The sequence below is a fragment of the Mixophyes fleayi genome, chromosome 4 (genome assembly GCF_038048845.1).
Source record: "Mixophyes fleayi isolate aMixFle1 chromosome 4, aMixFle1.hap1, whole genome shotgun sequence".
Lineage (NCBI taxonomy): Eukaryota > Metazoa > Chordata > Amphibia > Anura > Limnodynastidae > Mixophyes > Mixophyes fleayi.
The window spans coordinates 318,502,288-318,519,511 of NC_134405.1; the positions used below are offsets into that span (position 1 = coordinate 318,502,288).

Consider the following 17,224-nt stretch of genomic DNA (forward strand, 5'->3'; position numbering starts at 1 on the left):
ACAATATTATTTCATACACTTTCGGACAAAGACTGCAGCGACCTGGCTGGATGGTAAGCGACAGAGCGATGACACAAACACACGGCAGTTCCTAGCGCATCTAGGACACATTGGCACACAGCAGTGGCAGAAAAGAAAAATGGGGGTCCGTACTCCCTCCCACTCACCGACGTTTCGCCTCGTTTTCAATTCCGAGGACGCGCGAAAGTACCGAGCCGGCTCGGTACTCGGATCTGCTAAGTTTGGGTATGTTTGGTTCTCGGGGAACCGAGCCTGAGCAACTGTACTTGAACACTGTCCTAGAAAGTATATATAAATATATATATATATAGTATGCATACAGATTTACATATATATATATATATATATATATATATATATATATATATATATATATATATATATATATATACATATATATAATGACCGACATTTCATTTCATATAGGCTTTTATTACCCCTCACACTGAGAAACAGCCTGGATACTGTTGCTAGCACATTAAACTGATTATATCCCTATAAATATTGTGCCTTTACATTCCAGGTCCGGGCAGTCAGATTCCTATATATTTCTCTCACCTCCTAACAACGTAATGATTTCCGACATATACTGTAGTAATGGGTAACATAATCTGTCAGTTTGTATCTAACATCCCCCTGTCCCTGCTGGGGGCCGATAGAGGATCTCATTATCCTCATCCATCTGCTTGTCTATAGACGCCTGTTGTAAATTACTAGCAGGTTTTCTGCTTGTAGAGCAGACCAGGATTTGCAGAACTCTGTAGAGTCAGCAATGAACAAGACAGGGATTAAACAGTCCTGTAAATACATACGTCTCTGTCATCTGCTCATTTAACTCCTGATTTTCTTTCTCTGTCTTGTGCTTTGCTGTACTACAGATAGACACGTCCATTCACTTTAAAGGGACATTACTCCCCAAGGCAAAGTACCTTTTATTTTCTCAATTAAATCATTTAAAATGGCTTGTTTATATCTTGTCCTAAGTAGGTGATGACTGTGTTAATGTAACTTCTCATAAAAGCATCAAGGGAGTGATTTGTTAGTTAGTGATTGTTGCCATGTTCCTGAGAGAGTCTGTCTCCCACATCAAGTCACTGACTTGAGTAGAAAAAATAAACAAGTCTGTAAGAAGCAATGGAAGACATATATGAAACTAGTGCAAAAATATCCAACTAAAAAGGTTCATCAGATTTTATAAACGTCCTCAATAAATTTTGCAAGGTTATCATTTCAATATAAGGGATTTATGCCTCTTATAGTGAGTTATAATATGTGGTCTAATTTTTTTGTATTTGTTCTTAAACTGACAATAAATTACGTGGATGTGATTAGTCAGCCATAATCTGAGGATGCCTGTTCACTTGCTAAAGAAACACATTTTAACCATAGTTGCCTACTCTTGCGGAAACCTCATGGACTTCCGAAAGAGAGCAAGAAAGTCGCCCAGGAGCGCTAACCTGCCAACAGTAGGTGGGGCCAGGACGTGAACGATCCAAAAAATTCCAATCCCTTTCTATGATCACATATAGGTGCTACCACACTATTGAACATTGCTTCATTTGAAAGTGTTTTAATATGTTGTAATAATACCAATTAAAAGCTTTCCTACTTTTCCTACTTAGAGGCAAGTTAGGAGAAGACAATCGGGTATATTTACTAAACTGCGGGTTTGAAAAAGTGGAGATGTTGCCTATAGCAACCAATCAGATTCTAGTTATCTTTTATTTAGTACATTCTACAAATGACAGCTAGAATCTGATTGGTTGCTATAGGCAACATCTCCACTTTTTCAAACCCGCAGTTTAGTAAATATTCCCAAAGGTGGAAAGGACATGATGATGCAGTTTGGGGTGAAAAGTGGGAGGGGCCATTGCTATATCAAGCCACGCACACCCCAGGAAACACCTAGTGGCAGGGCCACGATGACATGAATATATTTTCTTCATTACCGCTTATGTAATATATAGTATGACTTTATGACAAGAAGATCATTCTTATTTAGGCTACTAGCCAAATGTGATTTCTCATTTTTAGCCTTTCTTTAATCGTAGAAAACACGGTTGAACCGAACGTAAGTTTCTTTTTTTTTTTTTAACAACTATTTATATAAAATTACTAATTTCTTGGATGAGCCTGCCAAAGTCCTCTGCGTTGTGCACATAATTCTGCTGCCACCATTATTTCGAGCCCTGTGGGGCCTAATTACAATTTAATTGCAATGCCTGAGGCGTAGGAAAATGAAAGGAGATAAAAGACCCAGTGAGAGTTGACAATCTAACTTGTGTGAAAGGCATGTCCAGGGAGTGACATTACCGCTGAAATTACAGCCTCACACGCCATGTCCTATCATTACATTGTCTTGTTTTCCATATTTACAATTTGAACAGTAATAGTTTAATCATAGTCATTATGTGACAGAGATCGTTTTGGAATCTCTAATACTCTTTACAGGCACATTTGGGACATCTGTGCGGGTCACTGTTCAGAGCATTCTAGGTCAGGCCAACCTGTGGCTCTCCAGGTGTAGTGAAACTACAAGCCCCAGCATGCTTTTCCTGCTGATAGCTAGCAGGGGATGCTGGGAGTTGTAGTTTCACCCACACCTGGAGAGCCACAGGTTTGCCAGGCCTGTTCTAGGGGAATATATAGAGATTTCCCACCTTAAATATAAAATGTACACAGTAAAGTATCTGGGCATCACACAGAGAAGCAATGTGGGGCTATATTGGAAGCTCCTGTTGTAAGAACCTCATTCCTCCCATCTGTCCCGTATAGCAGACCTAGAAAGGGGTGTGGCTTGTGCAAAAGGGGTGGAGTTTCACACAGAAGTGGGCATTTTGGGGGTAGATCTCGGCAGGAGTTGCCAGATCATGGTCGGGGGCTTATTTTGTCCCAATTCTGCATGTCTCATTGTTGGTAGGTATGGGAAATAGAGATATTCACTGACCCCCATGTTCTGGTTTTGGTTTTGGTTTTGGATCTGGATTAACTTCGTGTTTTGGTTTTAGTTTTGGTTTTGGCAAAACTGCCATTGCGTGTTTTGGTTTTGGTTTTGGATCCCAATTGTTTTTCTAAAATCCCCATACTTTTTTTTTCTAAAATCACATATTTTTGTTTTTTTTCCCCCTACATTATTATTAACCTCAATAACACTAATTTCAAGTCATTTGCAGTCAATTTTGACCACCTCACAGGTCACAATATTATTTTCATACACTTTTAAAACAAAGACTGCAGATTTAGAAAACCAAGCCTGCCAGACCTATTATTTGTATTTCAGCAATGACAATTAGTAATGGAGCAATGGAGCTCTCCTCTTTGTGTGTTACCTATATAACACAGTACAATGTAACTGCAGATTTAGAAGACCAAGCATGCCAGCCCTATTATTTGTATTTCAGCAATGACAATTAGCAATGGAGCTCTCCTATTTGTGCGTTACCTATATAACACAGTACAATGTAACTGCAGATTTAGAAGACCAAGCCTGCCAGACTTATTATTTGTATTTCAGCAATGACAATTAGCAATGGAGCAATGGAGCTCTCCTGGATGTCACTGTAGACTTTGAAGAACGCTGCTACCCCTCCTCTTTCTTTTCTACCTATGACACTGCCCAACTGCACTAGAGACTGCCAAGAATTGTGCTACCCCTTCTGTGTCCCTCTGTGAAATGACGCTGGATCGCCGTGAAGGGCGGTACTTATAGAATCCAAAGCTCACGAGATCCGAGATCCAACGACGTAACAATGACGTTTTGCCTCGTTTTCAATTTGAGGGTGTGAAAGTGCTGAGCCGGCTCGGCTTGGTACTCGGATCTGCTAAGTTCGGGTGTGTTTAGTTCTCGGGAAACTGAGCCTGAGCATCTCTAATGGGAACCGCTTTCACCAGACACACGAGAGACAGGAAAGCCATAATGTTATGCTCTATTATGAATTGAGAATTACATTCAGCAACAAAAAACAAGGAAGTAGTACTGTGCAGCCTGACAAAATTAATTTTTTGTTTCGTGCTCGCTGGCTCTCTATTTTTGGCTGCCTTCTGTCTTTGTCATCAAAATGTTCTTCACGATTCACTTGTTCTCTAACTTTGATCCAGGAAGAGTTATTTAATTTTCCTATCCTTAGATCAGCTCAGTGCATTGGATGAGACTGTTGTTTCTCCAATAGAAATACTCCATCTCCAGGGATCTATTGACTTACATTACAAACGCCTCTTCAATGGTTCCCAGGCCGCCATCTTGTGATTACCACAGTAGCTGTGGGGCAGAAGGTGTAAAGATTCAAGAGATAACTGGGAGTGTGCAATGAGGTGACTGACTGGATCAGTGTGCATCACTAAGAGCAATAATTTCTAAAAGAGTGGAAATGTTTGTCTTTAAGACCATACATGTTTGTCCTGCATGGTCTGTTACGTTATAAGTCACCTTTTTCCCACCCAGGCCCGGCGCTCCCATTAGGCAAGGTGAGGCAGTTGCCTAGGGCGCCAGGCTCTGCTGGGCGCCACAAAATTAAAAAGCATTTATTAGTGTGCAGTTTAAAACTGTGCAACGACCACTGAGCATACCTTAAATGGCCGCCGCACAGCTTGAGATAGATCCACGGGGAGGGGGAGGGGCCATGGATCACCACCGCCGCCCTCCCCTCCAACAGCTGATGGGACTCTCTGTCTCCTCCCCTCCACTCACTGACTGTCGGGCGTGACATCGTCATCACGGCCCGACAGTATCAGTGAGGGACGGGACCCGGGAGAGAGGACCAGCTTTATAGAGCCAAGGTAAAGAAGGGGGGGGGGGGGCACAGATTTTTTTACATTGTGCCGGGGATGGGGGGGGGGGGGGAGTTTTTTTACATTGTGCCGGGGGGACGGAGTTTTTTACATTGTGCTGGGGAGAAGGAGTTTTTTACATTGTGCTGGGGGGGGCAATTTTTTTTACATTGTAACGGGGGGGCATATTTTTTTACATTGTGACGGTGGCGGATTTTGACATTGTGCCTAGGGTGCCGAGGACCCTAGTACCAGCCCTGTTCCCACCACTTCTGCCTCTTATGTTAATAAGTAAAAAGTGGGCATGGCTTCATTACCTCCATAATAGAATAGCACTTTTATAGATTACACAAAACGTAATAGTCTTTTTATACTTTTTGTTCTGATTGAATATCACAAAGGATGGAAATGATCTATCTACAGAGAACACAGAATGATTATAAAATATATACATTTTCTTCAGAAACCTCAGCAAAGAAATGACCATTTTAATAAATAAATGCGAAAAAACAAAGGGCCTGATTCATTAAGGAAAGTAAGGAAAAAAAGTGAGTATGTTTTCTCCCGGACAAAACCATGTTACAATGCAAGGGGTGCAAATGAGTTTATTATTTTGCACATAAGATAAATACTGGCTCTTTTTTCATGTAGCACACAAATACTTGATAGCTTTATTTTTACACTGAAATTTAAAGTTGATCTAGGACATGCCCTACCCCAACTATAAATCTGCCGTCATATTTTAAAATTACATTCCCCTCCAATGCAACATGGTATTGCCCAGGTACAAAGGTACTCATTTTTTTTTGCTTTCCTTTCCTTAATGAATCAGCCTATATAGGGCTAAATGTGGTTTACATCGTTGTTCAACTAAGGACAGGGAACCAATAACATCTGTGTGTGAGATCTGCGTGTGTCCCAAGAGAGTGGAGTACAAGGGACTTTTCAGGCAAGTGTGATTGGCTGAGCATGTCCAATGCCGCTACAGTCGGCAGTACACAAAAGAGGAGGGTGTGATTTGCTCGAATGAATGAAGTGTCAGCTCTTGGGAACAAGCATCATTGTATGCTAGCATCTTAATACAACTTATAAGCTTGTGTAGTAGGTGATTAATAAAGAGCAAATTTTATCGAGAGATGTTCTAGCCCCGTAGTTATACCAGCTTACCTCTGAAATATATTGTTGCACTATGATGTTTCCCCAACCACTTGTGCGTGACCCCTTTTCCATGTTTTCAGACATATTACCCAGGATGAGCAGCGTTCGAATTGCGTTTCAGAATGAGTCAGGCCTATAATGGGGGGCGCTTGCCCTCCCCTAGGAACAAATATGTGACAATGCTGCCTGTTATTAAATGAAGAGACATATCCTTAATCGAGAAGTGTAAGAACTATTTCAGCGGCCATGTCAATATTCAGCCAAATCATCTCCATCCCCCAGATCCCATTATACAACATCCACTTAATCATGATGGGAACTTTGTGCAAATCAGCTCCAGTCTCTCTCTCTCTCTGCAGACCTCAAGATGAAGATACCAAGAGATAAAAGAATAACTCCTTTGACAGCATCAAACCCTCCACATTTCTAAATGATAAATTAATTATTCACAGGTCTTTGGGGGCAGGCTGGAGAGAGCTTAAAGCTGCTGTACTAGGGAAAAAAAAGAATTCACGAGCTTTAGATATTAGTTCTCAAAGCCCTTTAAATCCACTTGTTTGCCTGACTTACGCCTCTCAGTTTTTTTTGCATCTCAGAGGATCCTGGAGATGAAAAGAAAATCCGGACGTTTGATATATCGGTATCAGAACTTGACAAGGGGGCAGAGGCTCTGCTTTTAACTACTGGAAATTGCTGGGGCTGTGTGATAGAGGAAATAGGTTCTTGACTGGTCAGATTCTGTAGGACAGTTCATCTCACCTCTTCTACAAGACCACACCAGCAAATATACTGTAGATTTCCCTCTAAACTGTACAATTTATAGAGAGGTCAAAATGTAAAATATATACCAGCCTTAAATATCCTAAAATAATGTGCTTTTTATTCCACACAACATTTATAGCAGTATAGTTTCAGTATTCTCTCACTAAAGCTGGGTACACACTACACGGTTTTCGTCCAATAATCGGCTAAATCAGCCGACAAACAACCGCTCGTTCAAAAGTCGAGTCAGTGTGTGCAGTGACACGATGGTCGAAAGTCTGCCCAAATGGATGATTGTGGCCTCATTTGATTGGTCGTACCGTTCAATATTTTCGTTCCAATCTCGTTTCCGCTGTGTAGTGTGTATAAACTTCCGACCGATCCACAACAGTGAGTACGAAATTACAGTCATTGCTCACGACAACATGGCTGTAAAAAGTCGCTAAAGAGACGTCCGCTCTTCTCTTTATCGTCCTAAACAAGGCAAGTGTGTATGCAGTCCATGGACCGAGCGATCGGAACATCGATCGCATGTAAAATCGATCGGCATAAAAAGTTGGTGGAAAATTCTGTAGTGTGTACCCAGCTTTACTAGCAAAGTCCTTAATGTAATGATTCAGGGAGCTGCCATTGTCTTAGACTGCCGTCCTCAATCAGCAGTGTCACCTCTGAAGTGCTAATATGCTAGGCTTGAAGACATTGCAGCTATCATGAGATTAGGTGATGCTGAACGTGTCCCCTTGAAGGGGCTTTTTCAGATTAATTTGTATATAAAAAATATGAACGGCTTGTTTTGCTTGGCATTTAATTATAAAAATACTGTTAGGATGACACCTTTTCTGATTGGGTCTCCTCTCTCGTTGGCATTCCCTGCCCTGTGCCGGAGGCAGCAGTATGCAAATGAGAATCTGGGGAGAAATTCAGCAGCTCCCCAGTGGTATAAAAAGAAAGAGTGTTTGATCCAATGTGGCTCTGGGGAGATGGTAGAACACAGTGATGGGCAACAAGGGGCCCTCCGAGCCGTCACCTGCGGGCCCCAGATCCTTCTTTGTTATAGCTTGTAACAATGCTGCTGGAGGGGACAGTACACAAAAGAGAAGGATATGCGATTTGCCTGAAGTTTAAAATGCCTGATTAAATGTTATTACAGATACGTGTCTCGTTCTTTGGTTAGATGTATTGGTTCAATTTATTACTGAGATTAAGGGTAATGAGCAGCCCATTTGAAAGTTTGAGGGCCCCATGTGGCCCCTGATGTGTATCAGGTTGCATTTTGCTGGTAAAACATTATGGTTGTTCACCCTCATATGACAGTACAGTGGCACAGTGGTCAGCAGTGCTGCCTCACAGCGCTGGGGTCATACATTTGATTTTAAATAGGGCCTTATTTGTGTGGAGTTTGTATGTTCTCATGTTTGTCTGAGTTTCCTCCACTGTCCAAAAACATACAGATTGGTTAACTGGCTACTGACTAAAATGGACCCATGTGCGTGGTAGGGAATTTAGATTGTAAGCTCCAATGGTGCAGGGACTGATGTAAATGACAAATACTCGCTGTTCATCGCTGCGTAATATGGAGGGTGCTATGTAAACGATAATAATTTACTGGCTTTGAACTTGACTTCATTTACTAAATGAATAGTTGTATCTGGCTTCCATCTGTGCTTTTCAGTGAGGTTTCTACGTCATCGAGACAGCACTGTCTGAATGATATACACTTGTCATATCCAATAGCTACTGAAACAAACAACTCTGCCCTGATGATATATAGAGCTAACTGAAAGCACAGAATTAAGCAGAAGAAAGTCATATATGACGTAAAATTTGCAGGTATATAACAATTTTACAGTTCTCTAGACATGTTGTTATTTGACCATTTTAAAGACATATAATGGATGTGAATTGCCTGTTCCTTATTGAGGTACCTCCTTCTATTGACCAGCATAATTTCAACATGGCGGCTGGCAGACAGAGGTGGAATAGAAACTGTTTATTACAGAAAAGATTGAAAGGCGACATACACAGACAGGAAGTAACTTTAATTAAACATTGTGAAAGTCCAAAAATTTTTTACAGCTTCAAATTTTTTTTTTAGCAAAAAAAAAAAAAAAATTAGAAGAATCTTTATTGTTCCATCAGAACTGTACAGTGCTCCTATTTAAAAGGTGAGATTCATACGTAGGATAAAATGCAGACATTTCGTGTTTTTCTTTTTTTTCATATGTACATGATGATGGACAACCCGAAACTCAGCCATTTAACATTGTGAGAGTTAGGCCTGAAATTCGTTTTTTAAGCATTGCTGCAATAGTAGACCTGTAATAATCTGGATTAGTTTCAGGACCACACAGTATAAAGAGGGTTGCATGCTTTAATGGTGACAGCCCCCACACACGAAAAAGTACATTTATCCTGAGCTTATTTACATTCTTTGTAGATGTATTTCAGTGTAAGGGCAAATATCCATTGTTATTCCAGATGTAATACCCATGCTAGCCGTTGGCTGATGTTGTATGATAAGGAGATGTTACTTGGCTTCGGAGGATGCCAAAATGGGGTTCTGGGTGTTCTCAATTGTCTTACAAGTTCAGCATTGCAGTCAGTATTTGGCCTTTGTCATATGAACATGGAGAACCAACGTCTTTTTTACTGCACAGTTGATTAGTGAGGAAACTAGTAATTTAATTCACATATAGAGAGTATCTTTAATAGTTATTTTTTTGTTGATGTTAAAGGGATTGTTCACTTTAGGACAACACCTCACCAAAGCTACTGTTCTCCACCCGTGGGGACATATTTAACAATAATTGCATTTTTATCACAATCATTTTCATTATTTACCGCAACGATAAGGAATGAAAGATCGTGGACATTTATGAAAAGTGTTCTATTGTGACAGCAGTCACGATAAGCATCTCCTATCTCCTCTATGGTTATTATAGCAGAGTGGCCATCTTTGTGATAGTCACCAGAGGAGAGAGCAGGGAAGATGCGGTGAAGATCCCTCTACCTCAATGTTCTCCCCACAGGCTTCAAAGGCTAACGCCAGCTTCAGATGACGTTAGTCATAGGGCACAAGTGCCGAAAATCTTTGATTTTTGGAAGTTGGTAAATTACTCTAAATAGCGGTCCCCATAGAAACCTACGGGTACTGCTTTTGTACACCATAACAGTGGAACGGCAGCAGATATCTGGGATACTTAATATTTTGTGGGATTAAATAGGCCCCTTGGTCAGGGTTATAGGATAATAAATCCTCACCAAACCCCTACCAGTGATGGGGAGGGGGGGTGCAGGGGTTGTCAGAAGTGATCAAAACCTATGTGACTTAGAGGGAAACTACAGTCTAATTCTATCAGTTAGACAGACACAAAGGCAATCAGATTCCAAGTAGGCTTTCACATTTAAAAACCAATAGAGGTTACACATTATTATCACATCGCTGACCGTGAATAGCCAATGTGGCAGATCAGCCATGGAGAATTGTATAAAATCAATGAATAAACCCCATTACAAATTGAAACCCTCAATGATCATCAACTAACACATAAATGTTACTATATGTGTCTATATCCTTACTATTTGTAGGACTAATCTGTTTTAATGTCCAGAGATCCTCCAGAATCATTTTTCCTGTCTTTATTTTAAACAAAAAGCTAAAAGATTACAAGAGACCCGCACCTCTCCGTCCTCTGTATACACTGAGACTTGGCATGGGAGTGTGAGAGGCGATACACCATTAGTTGTGGTCTAAGTGAGATTAGACCAATAGCGCCCTTTCCTGATTGCCGGGCTATGCCAAGTTTGGGGGGAGGGAAAGGATTTTTAAAAACAGCTTTTAAACTTTTTGATTTTTTCTTAAAAGAATGCCAATTTGTAAAATGGTCTATTTAACAATGTGTGTAACTTCTAGCTCTAAGAGTGTTATCTTTTTACATTAAAACCGGCTGCAGGTATATTTTAGGTGCTCACCAAAATTCGACTTCCTATGTGCCGAACTAAAATAATTTGTTCAAGGACTTATGTGTGGGTTGATAATGGTCTATGTTTAGTTTAGCTTCTCACCAATGAACTGTGTCTCTATTCCCAGGTATTTCATTTAGTTAAACGATGCACTCGGCAGTAACTAAGGCGTTTGCTCCCACCCAACATATTCAATATGTCAAATAAAAAAAAAAATGGTGATGGTAAAATGGATTTAATGTATGAAAACATGTTTCTCTTGTGCTTTTCCATTTGTTAGTTGTTCTCAGTGATGGGCAGAGTGTACGATACATGTTGAATGGCTATGATTTGCATTAAGGCATTCAAACTGCTGGTTTCTAGTTGTGTGAAGGACGCAGGTACAATGTTTTTCGCAGACTGCAGAACGAAAGTATGTTCACCCTCTGTATAAAACCCCCCTCCCACATTCTATGAACATGCATATGATCGAAGGGGAAAAATAAATCAAAAAAACATTCGGCCCATCAGACATTAAATCAAAGTACCTCAGTTAGGTGCATCCAGTCTTAGCACAAGTGTGTTAGAAAAACTTTTATTTTAATTCTGTCTTAAATTTAACACAGCATTTATCACCCAGTGGTGTTTTCTTTGTATTCTGTAGTAGAAATGGGAAAGTGCCCATTTGTGGGTGGAGATTGGGCGGATCAGAGGCAGGTGTTCATCCTGCTTGTAGGATTCTAATACCCCATTCATACTGCACCAAAATCCCGGGTTTTTGCCGGGGCGAGCTCAAACGACCCGTGTCTTGGTGCAGTATGAATGGTACAAGTCAAAAATCCCGGGTCTAAAAACCCGGGTCTTCAACCCGGGATTTATCGAGGGGTAATTCCCGGGTCGGACCCGGGTTGACTGCACTATGAATGGTGCAACCTGGGTTTTTCAACCCGGGTTGCACAGAAAACAAGCTGATTGGCTGTCTGCCTGTCTCTGGAGGATGATGTCATCGGTGGGAGCCCGTGGAATATTCGAGAAGGAGTTTAGGAGAAACTTTTCAGCCAATAAAAAACTGCTCTGGTGATGACTCCCACAAATTGCCAGGGCACAGACTTGTGCAGTATAAATGGTGTCAACCCGGGAAATTCCCGGGTCCGAGGTGCAGTATGAATGGTGTTTCTGAGCTGGGACGCTCCGAGCCCCGGCAAAAACCCGGCTTGAAAAACCCGGGATATTGCCGGGGCGGCAGTATGAAAAGCGGTATAAATGTTGGGAGGCATGGTACCCTGTATTTAGCAAGGAACTCCTTAAATCCACCCAACGCCTCCTATTGGTCAGTGTTCCTGCTGCCCTCTTACTCAGGATTCCCAAGCGCTTTGCTGGAAATCGAGTTGCATTAGCGCAAATTGAAGGGCAGCGAAGATGAGGTGGAGCTGCCCCTCAGCTATTTAGTGTTTCATCCTTCTGAGGAGGCAGCTGCTGGTACCAGGGTTATAACTGACACTTTCACTCAATAATGTAACAGTAGAACATTTGTTACCAGCAGCCGCCTAGTCAGAATTCTAATGAATAATTTGTATGTGAGCTGAACACAACTTTAAAGCAAAGCCTGATTTATACGGCTTATGCTAGTTAGGCTTGCGTTTTGATGTACTGGCAGACAGATGGTTTAGAGGAATACAAAGCTTTTATATTTTGGGGTAATATTTTTGGGGGGGAAGGGGGGTAATTGAGCTTACAGGTCGTGGGACCATATGATTTTGACCTGGCAAGGAATTAGAACTTGAGAAGTTACGTTGTACAGCCCTTGCCAGACCCTTTCAATGGTTTGCCGAAAGCTAAAGTTGGACATTTGTTTTGCATAAAACTGAATGCACCGTGAAAACTATAGTACTGATATTACAAGCCGAGGCAGCCGTACAGTACACTCATCAGCATAAAGACATACTAAAGGAGATCTCGACATGTAAAAAGAACAACAACAAAAAGACAATCCAATTCATGTGTCTGTAAAGAAATTAAAAGCGGTTTTAAAATAAGATGAAAAAATGACAAAGAAAAAAAAACCGAAAAAAAAAAAACCTTTATCATTCAGCTTAATAAACAATAGAAAATAAAAAAGATAACAGTCGGCACTTTTTCACATTTTAACATACACAATAAAATAAACTGGGTACAGGGCTGTACAAATTCCAGAGATAAATACATTATTTATATGGATATTTTACAAATTCCCCTTAATAATGAAATAAAAACGAGATATCATCTTAAAAACAAAAAAACAAACAAATCTTGTCCCTTTTGTGAGGTGTCACAATATCTCTTAACATTTGTTTCGTGTTGGCATAATCAAAACTCAGAAAGATGACTTTTCCCATAAATAGGACTAGAACTTTGGCAAAAGAAATGTAAAAAAACAAACAAACAAACAAAAAAAAAAACTAAACAAAATAAGTCACAAAATAGCATACATTATTTATAACTTGACACAGAGCACAACAGCAAAAATAAGGAAGGGGATATGGAAAATAAACATCCATCGACTCTCCACACGTGACGCGTTTTACGTCATTCTGCGGAGAGGTGGTTATTTGCTAATCTACAGCCCAACTCTTTGATTCTTCAATTTGTGCTTTCTTTACCAAAGCTCAGTAGCTGTGAACTGCGTTGGTCATTATACTGAAACAAAACAAAAATGATCAGCTAATGTACTTTAGTGAATTGCACTTGAATTGATATGGAATATGCAGTTGGTGGTGACAAATCATGATAGGTAGATAGATCTTCTCAATAATCCAAGGATCATTAAGCCCAAGGCTACGTGGGCACCTGGCTAGGTTCTCCTGATATGTGGTGGAACCTCAAGAAGAGGTCTTCACCTCTCAGCCGCGAGAGCTCGAGGTAGATGACTGACCTCATAGGCTGCTAGTTTTGGAACCATGAGATAAGGTTGAGAAGCACATCATCTTCTTGATCTTACGCCGACAGCTACTATCCCTACTTATTGTCTAAACTCCTCCCAGAAGACCGTATAAAAGTGGGTCACAGTAAATAGAAAAGTGGAAGGTAATGAAAGAAGAGGGATGGAGTAATGCGTGAGAATGAGAATTGAATAACAAAGAGCATCTGACGGAAAAATAATCCACACTAGGGCAAGAGAGTCAACGACTGAACCACACTGTGGTGCCCACCCTCTTCTCGTTGTCCTTGTTTATAACCTACAATGATTTCAGGTAGAAGATACCTAGCTCCAGACCTAAAAACAGACCTCTATCTCTCTCTCTCTCTCTCTCTCTCTCAATCACCACCATCAACATTTCAAAATAATTACAAAACACATAGCAAAAAGTGGACTTTTTTTCACAGCCCTAAAATGATCTTCTTGTGAAGATCCCTTGCCCCCTACGGTGTGATCCAGCCTGTACAATCATTAAAGAATCCTTTTACAAGATCAACCACAAGGATGTCTAGAAGCTCTTGGTGCATATCTATATCCATGGACATTGGTAAGGTACTTCAAGCACAGAGTAAGGGTAAAAGTCCAAGGATCTTCTCATTGTTCAGTGATCTTGTCCTGCTCCCACCCATCCCCGTTACTTAGCAATGTAGAGATCCGACACAGGAACCTGGGTGACAAACATTTCCCACGATCACAAAGTCTTTATTTTTTTTTTGTGTGTGTTCTGCTATTGTCTAAGTCTGCAGTTTTATGGTTCCTCTATACAGAGGCCTGAGTTAAAAGTTGCTCTCGGTCAGAGAGAGAGTGTGTGAGAGACGTTCTTCCCAAATGTATGAGCTGAATTTCTCTAGCCATGAGCCCCCAGGTGACATCCTCGTTGATTTCTGTTCACATGGGAGGTACAATCATGCCGGAGATAGCTGGGGAGAAACAGAAAAAGAGGTTTATAAACACTATTGCTACTCAAAAAGCCAACACAAAAATGCTATAAAAAGCTGACACAACACCATTTTCAATTTGTGGAACAGACAGCACAAAACACATTTATCACTTGTTCTTTATGCATGAAAAAGCTAGCAGGGAATAGTGTACATTGCCCATGTCTTTACTATATAGCTGGGGAGAAACAGAAAAAGATGTTTATAAACACTATTGCTACTCAAAAAGTCAACACAAAAAGCTATAAAACGCTGACACAACACCATATTCAATTTGTGGAACAGACAGCACAAAACACATTTATCACTTGTTCTTTAAGCATGAAAAAGCTAGCCAGTAATAGTGGACATTGGCCATGCTTTTACTATATAGATGCAGGGAGGGTTTCGGAAAAGTGGTCTTAAAATTAGCTCAATGGATCAGTGTTCACGTTTGAAGGAATTGTATGTATCTGGCACCTCGTTTTTGGAAAATAAATTATTGGTCCGCTTAAAAGAGAACTCCATATCTTTTCATATAGGTAATAAATTCCCCTCTACCAAATTGTAGAACAGCAGGGATGCCATGCTGGGGACGTTCGTGGCTCAGGAGGGGATTCACTCTAGCAGAATCACGGTGCTCCAGGCTCCAAGCCTGGAGACTTAATCTAAGCTTTTGCAGATGGGAAAAGCCCCGATCATTCACAACCAACATCAACAGCTGTTGACATTTAGGCTGTGATGTCAAAAAGATCACAAAATGCATTTGCATTAGTGTGATATCCAGTTAAGGGAAGAGGTGGTGGGATGACGACTTTATGCTGACAATAGATAAGACAATCATGGTTGCAGACAATAGATAAGACAATCATGGTTGCAGACAATAGATAAGACAATCATGGTTGCAGAGACAGACACAAAAAAAAAGCTAAACGTGGGCACCACAATATTACAAAACAATAGTAACATTACTACCCTATCAGTCCACATTGTGACATTGAGATTGGGTAATTAGACAGACAAACCCAGTAATGATCAGTTCATTGTCCGACATATTAGTAAAAGTGGCCGCAAGGTCTATAAGCCCATATTAAAGTCAGACGTGACCTGAATGCCCAGCCGTCGGATCTCGTTCACCAATGTGTTTAGCCATATTGGACCATCACCCCACACCAATATTTCCTATCTTCTATGGCTCCTACAAATGGGATCCGCTTTCATGTTTTCAGTTTTATGGAATGTATCAGTGTGTATATACTTTAAGTGATACTTTAAGTGGAGAGGAATATTTCAGGTCACCAACATGCAGTTCATTAAAACAATAATAACATGAACAATCATAATTGAAGGTTATTTAGAATTCTAAAGACAGATATATATCCTTTGACCAAAAATCACAATATTATCTTATGAATTATGACTTGAACAATGAACACCTAACAGACTAATGATCCCCAAAACATCTAATGCTGAGACACAGGAAGGACCGTCATGAAGAAAATATTTATTATAGTGCCTTAAAGCATCAGACCTTAACCTACGAGACCAAATCGTAACTCCATAGAACAAAGTGAGGAAAAGAAAAAGGGAAATCGTAACTCCGTCTTCGCCCGCAACCACTATATTATATATATATATATATATATATATATATATATATATACATATATATATATTTCTTCACATACTTATAAAATGGATTAAGAAAGAATGTCTGGCTTGCTTCCTCCTTCGCTACACTCTGCCATATTTCAGGACCTTTTTGTTTACACCTGCTATGATGTCAAACTCCGCCCCAATGATGTCAAACTCTTCCGCGCTATTCTATTGTGAGACAATAATCACTCCTGAATTAGATTAACAGTAGAGCTCTTGGAGGACATACATGGATTATGAGGAAGAGAAAGCACATAATGGAACTGGACATACTTCTCCACGTTCCTTCTAAATACTCTGCAGAACGTCACATACGTGGTACCCAGCGTAGCCCCAGAACCAGATTTATCTTCACCTATCACCAACCAAGAACACGCTGATCCGGCAAATAGTATCTGGCAGTAATACTGTTCCAGAACGCTCTCATCTACTTCTACGAATGTAATCCGACCCCAGTGGTCTGACAGTATTGAAGGCTTTAAGGTATCTATGTACTTTACTTGTATTAAATGCCAATAGCTGCTTATAAAAGAGACTGGCCAGGAGAACTCTGAAGGATAGGGTGGAGTTAATTGCTGGATAAGGAGATTTCTGGTTGGCTGAGAGCAGCCAATCATGTGCCACCTACTCTGGCTCACAACCAATCAGACGATTCCATGCACAAAATACACCCCTCTTTCAAATCTGCATGAATCGCTACCAAAAGCAGCACTCAGCATTTAACCCACAGGCAGAACACAATCCTCTTTAATGGAGCATGCACATTGAATACAGCAGGATTGGCAGATGTGTGACCAAAGTGTAATGACACCTCGGGAAGAGTTTATGTATGAAGAATCTTCAAGGTCTACTATTGTCTTGTAAAGATCACAATTCAATAGGGAGAAATCACTTTCATGCCACATTCACAGAGGTCACATTTTACATGTTCATTCAGTGACTCTAAGGACAGTTTTACCCTTTTCCATGAGAGGGGTTATTCATTACGTTATTATAGCATGTGGGCACAGGATATTGCCTATGATGACTTAGACACTTAATTCTC

At 40.5% G+C, this 17,224-nt stretch overlaps 1 protein-coding gene across 4 annotated transcripts in view; it reads right to left on the reverse strand.

Moving 5' to 3' along the window:
- Positions 1 to 12,716: 12,716 nt before the first annotated feature.
- Positions 12,717 to 17,224, reverse strand: part of EBF1 (EBF transcription factor 1) — a 276,753-nt gene continuing 272,245 nt past the window's right edge. For all 4 annotated transcript variants that reach the window (XM_075210160.1, XM_075210158.1, XM_075210159.1 and 1 more), the window contains one exon: positions 12,717 to 14,526. In XM_075210160.1, coding sequence (XP_075066261.1) covers positions 14,495 to 14,526 — 32 coding nt within the window. In that variant the 3' untranslated portion in view covers positions 12,717 to 14,494. The remainder of the gene's footprint in view (positions 14,527 to 17,224) is intronic.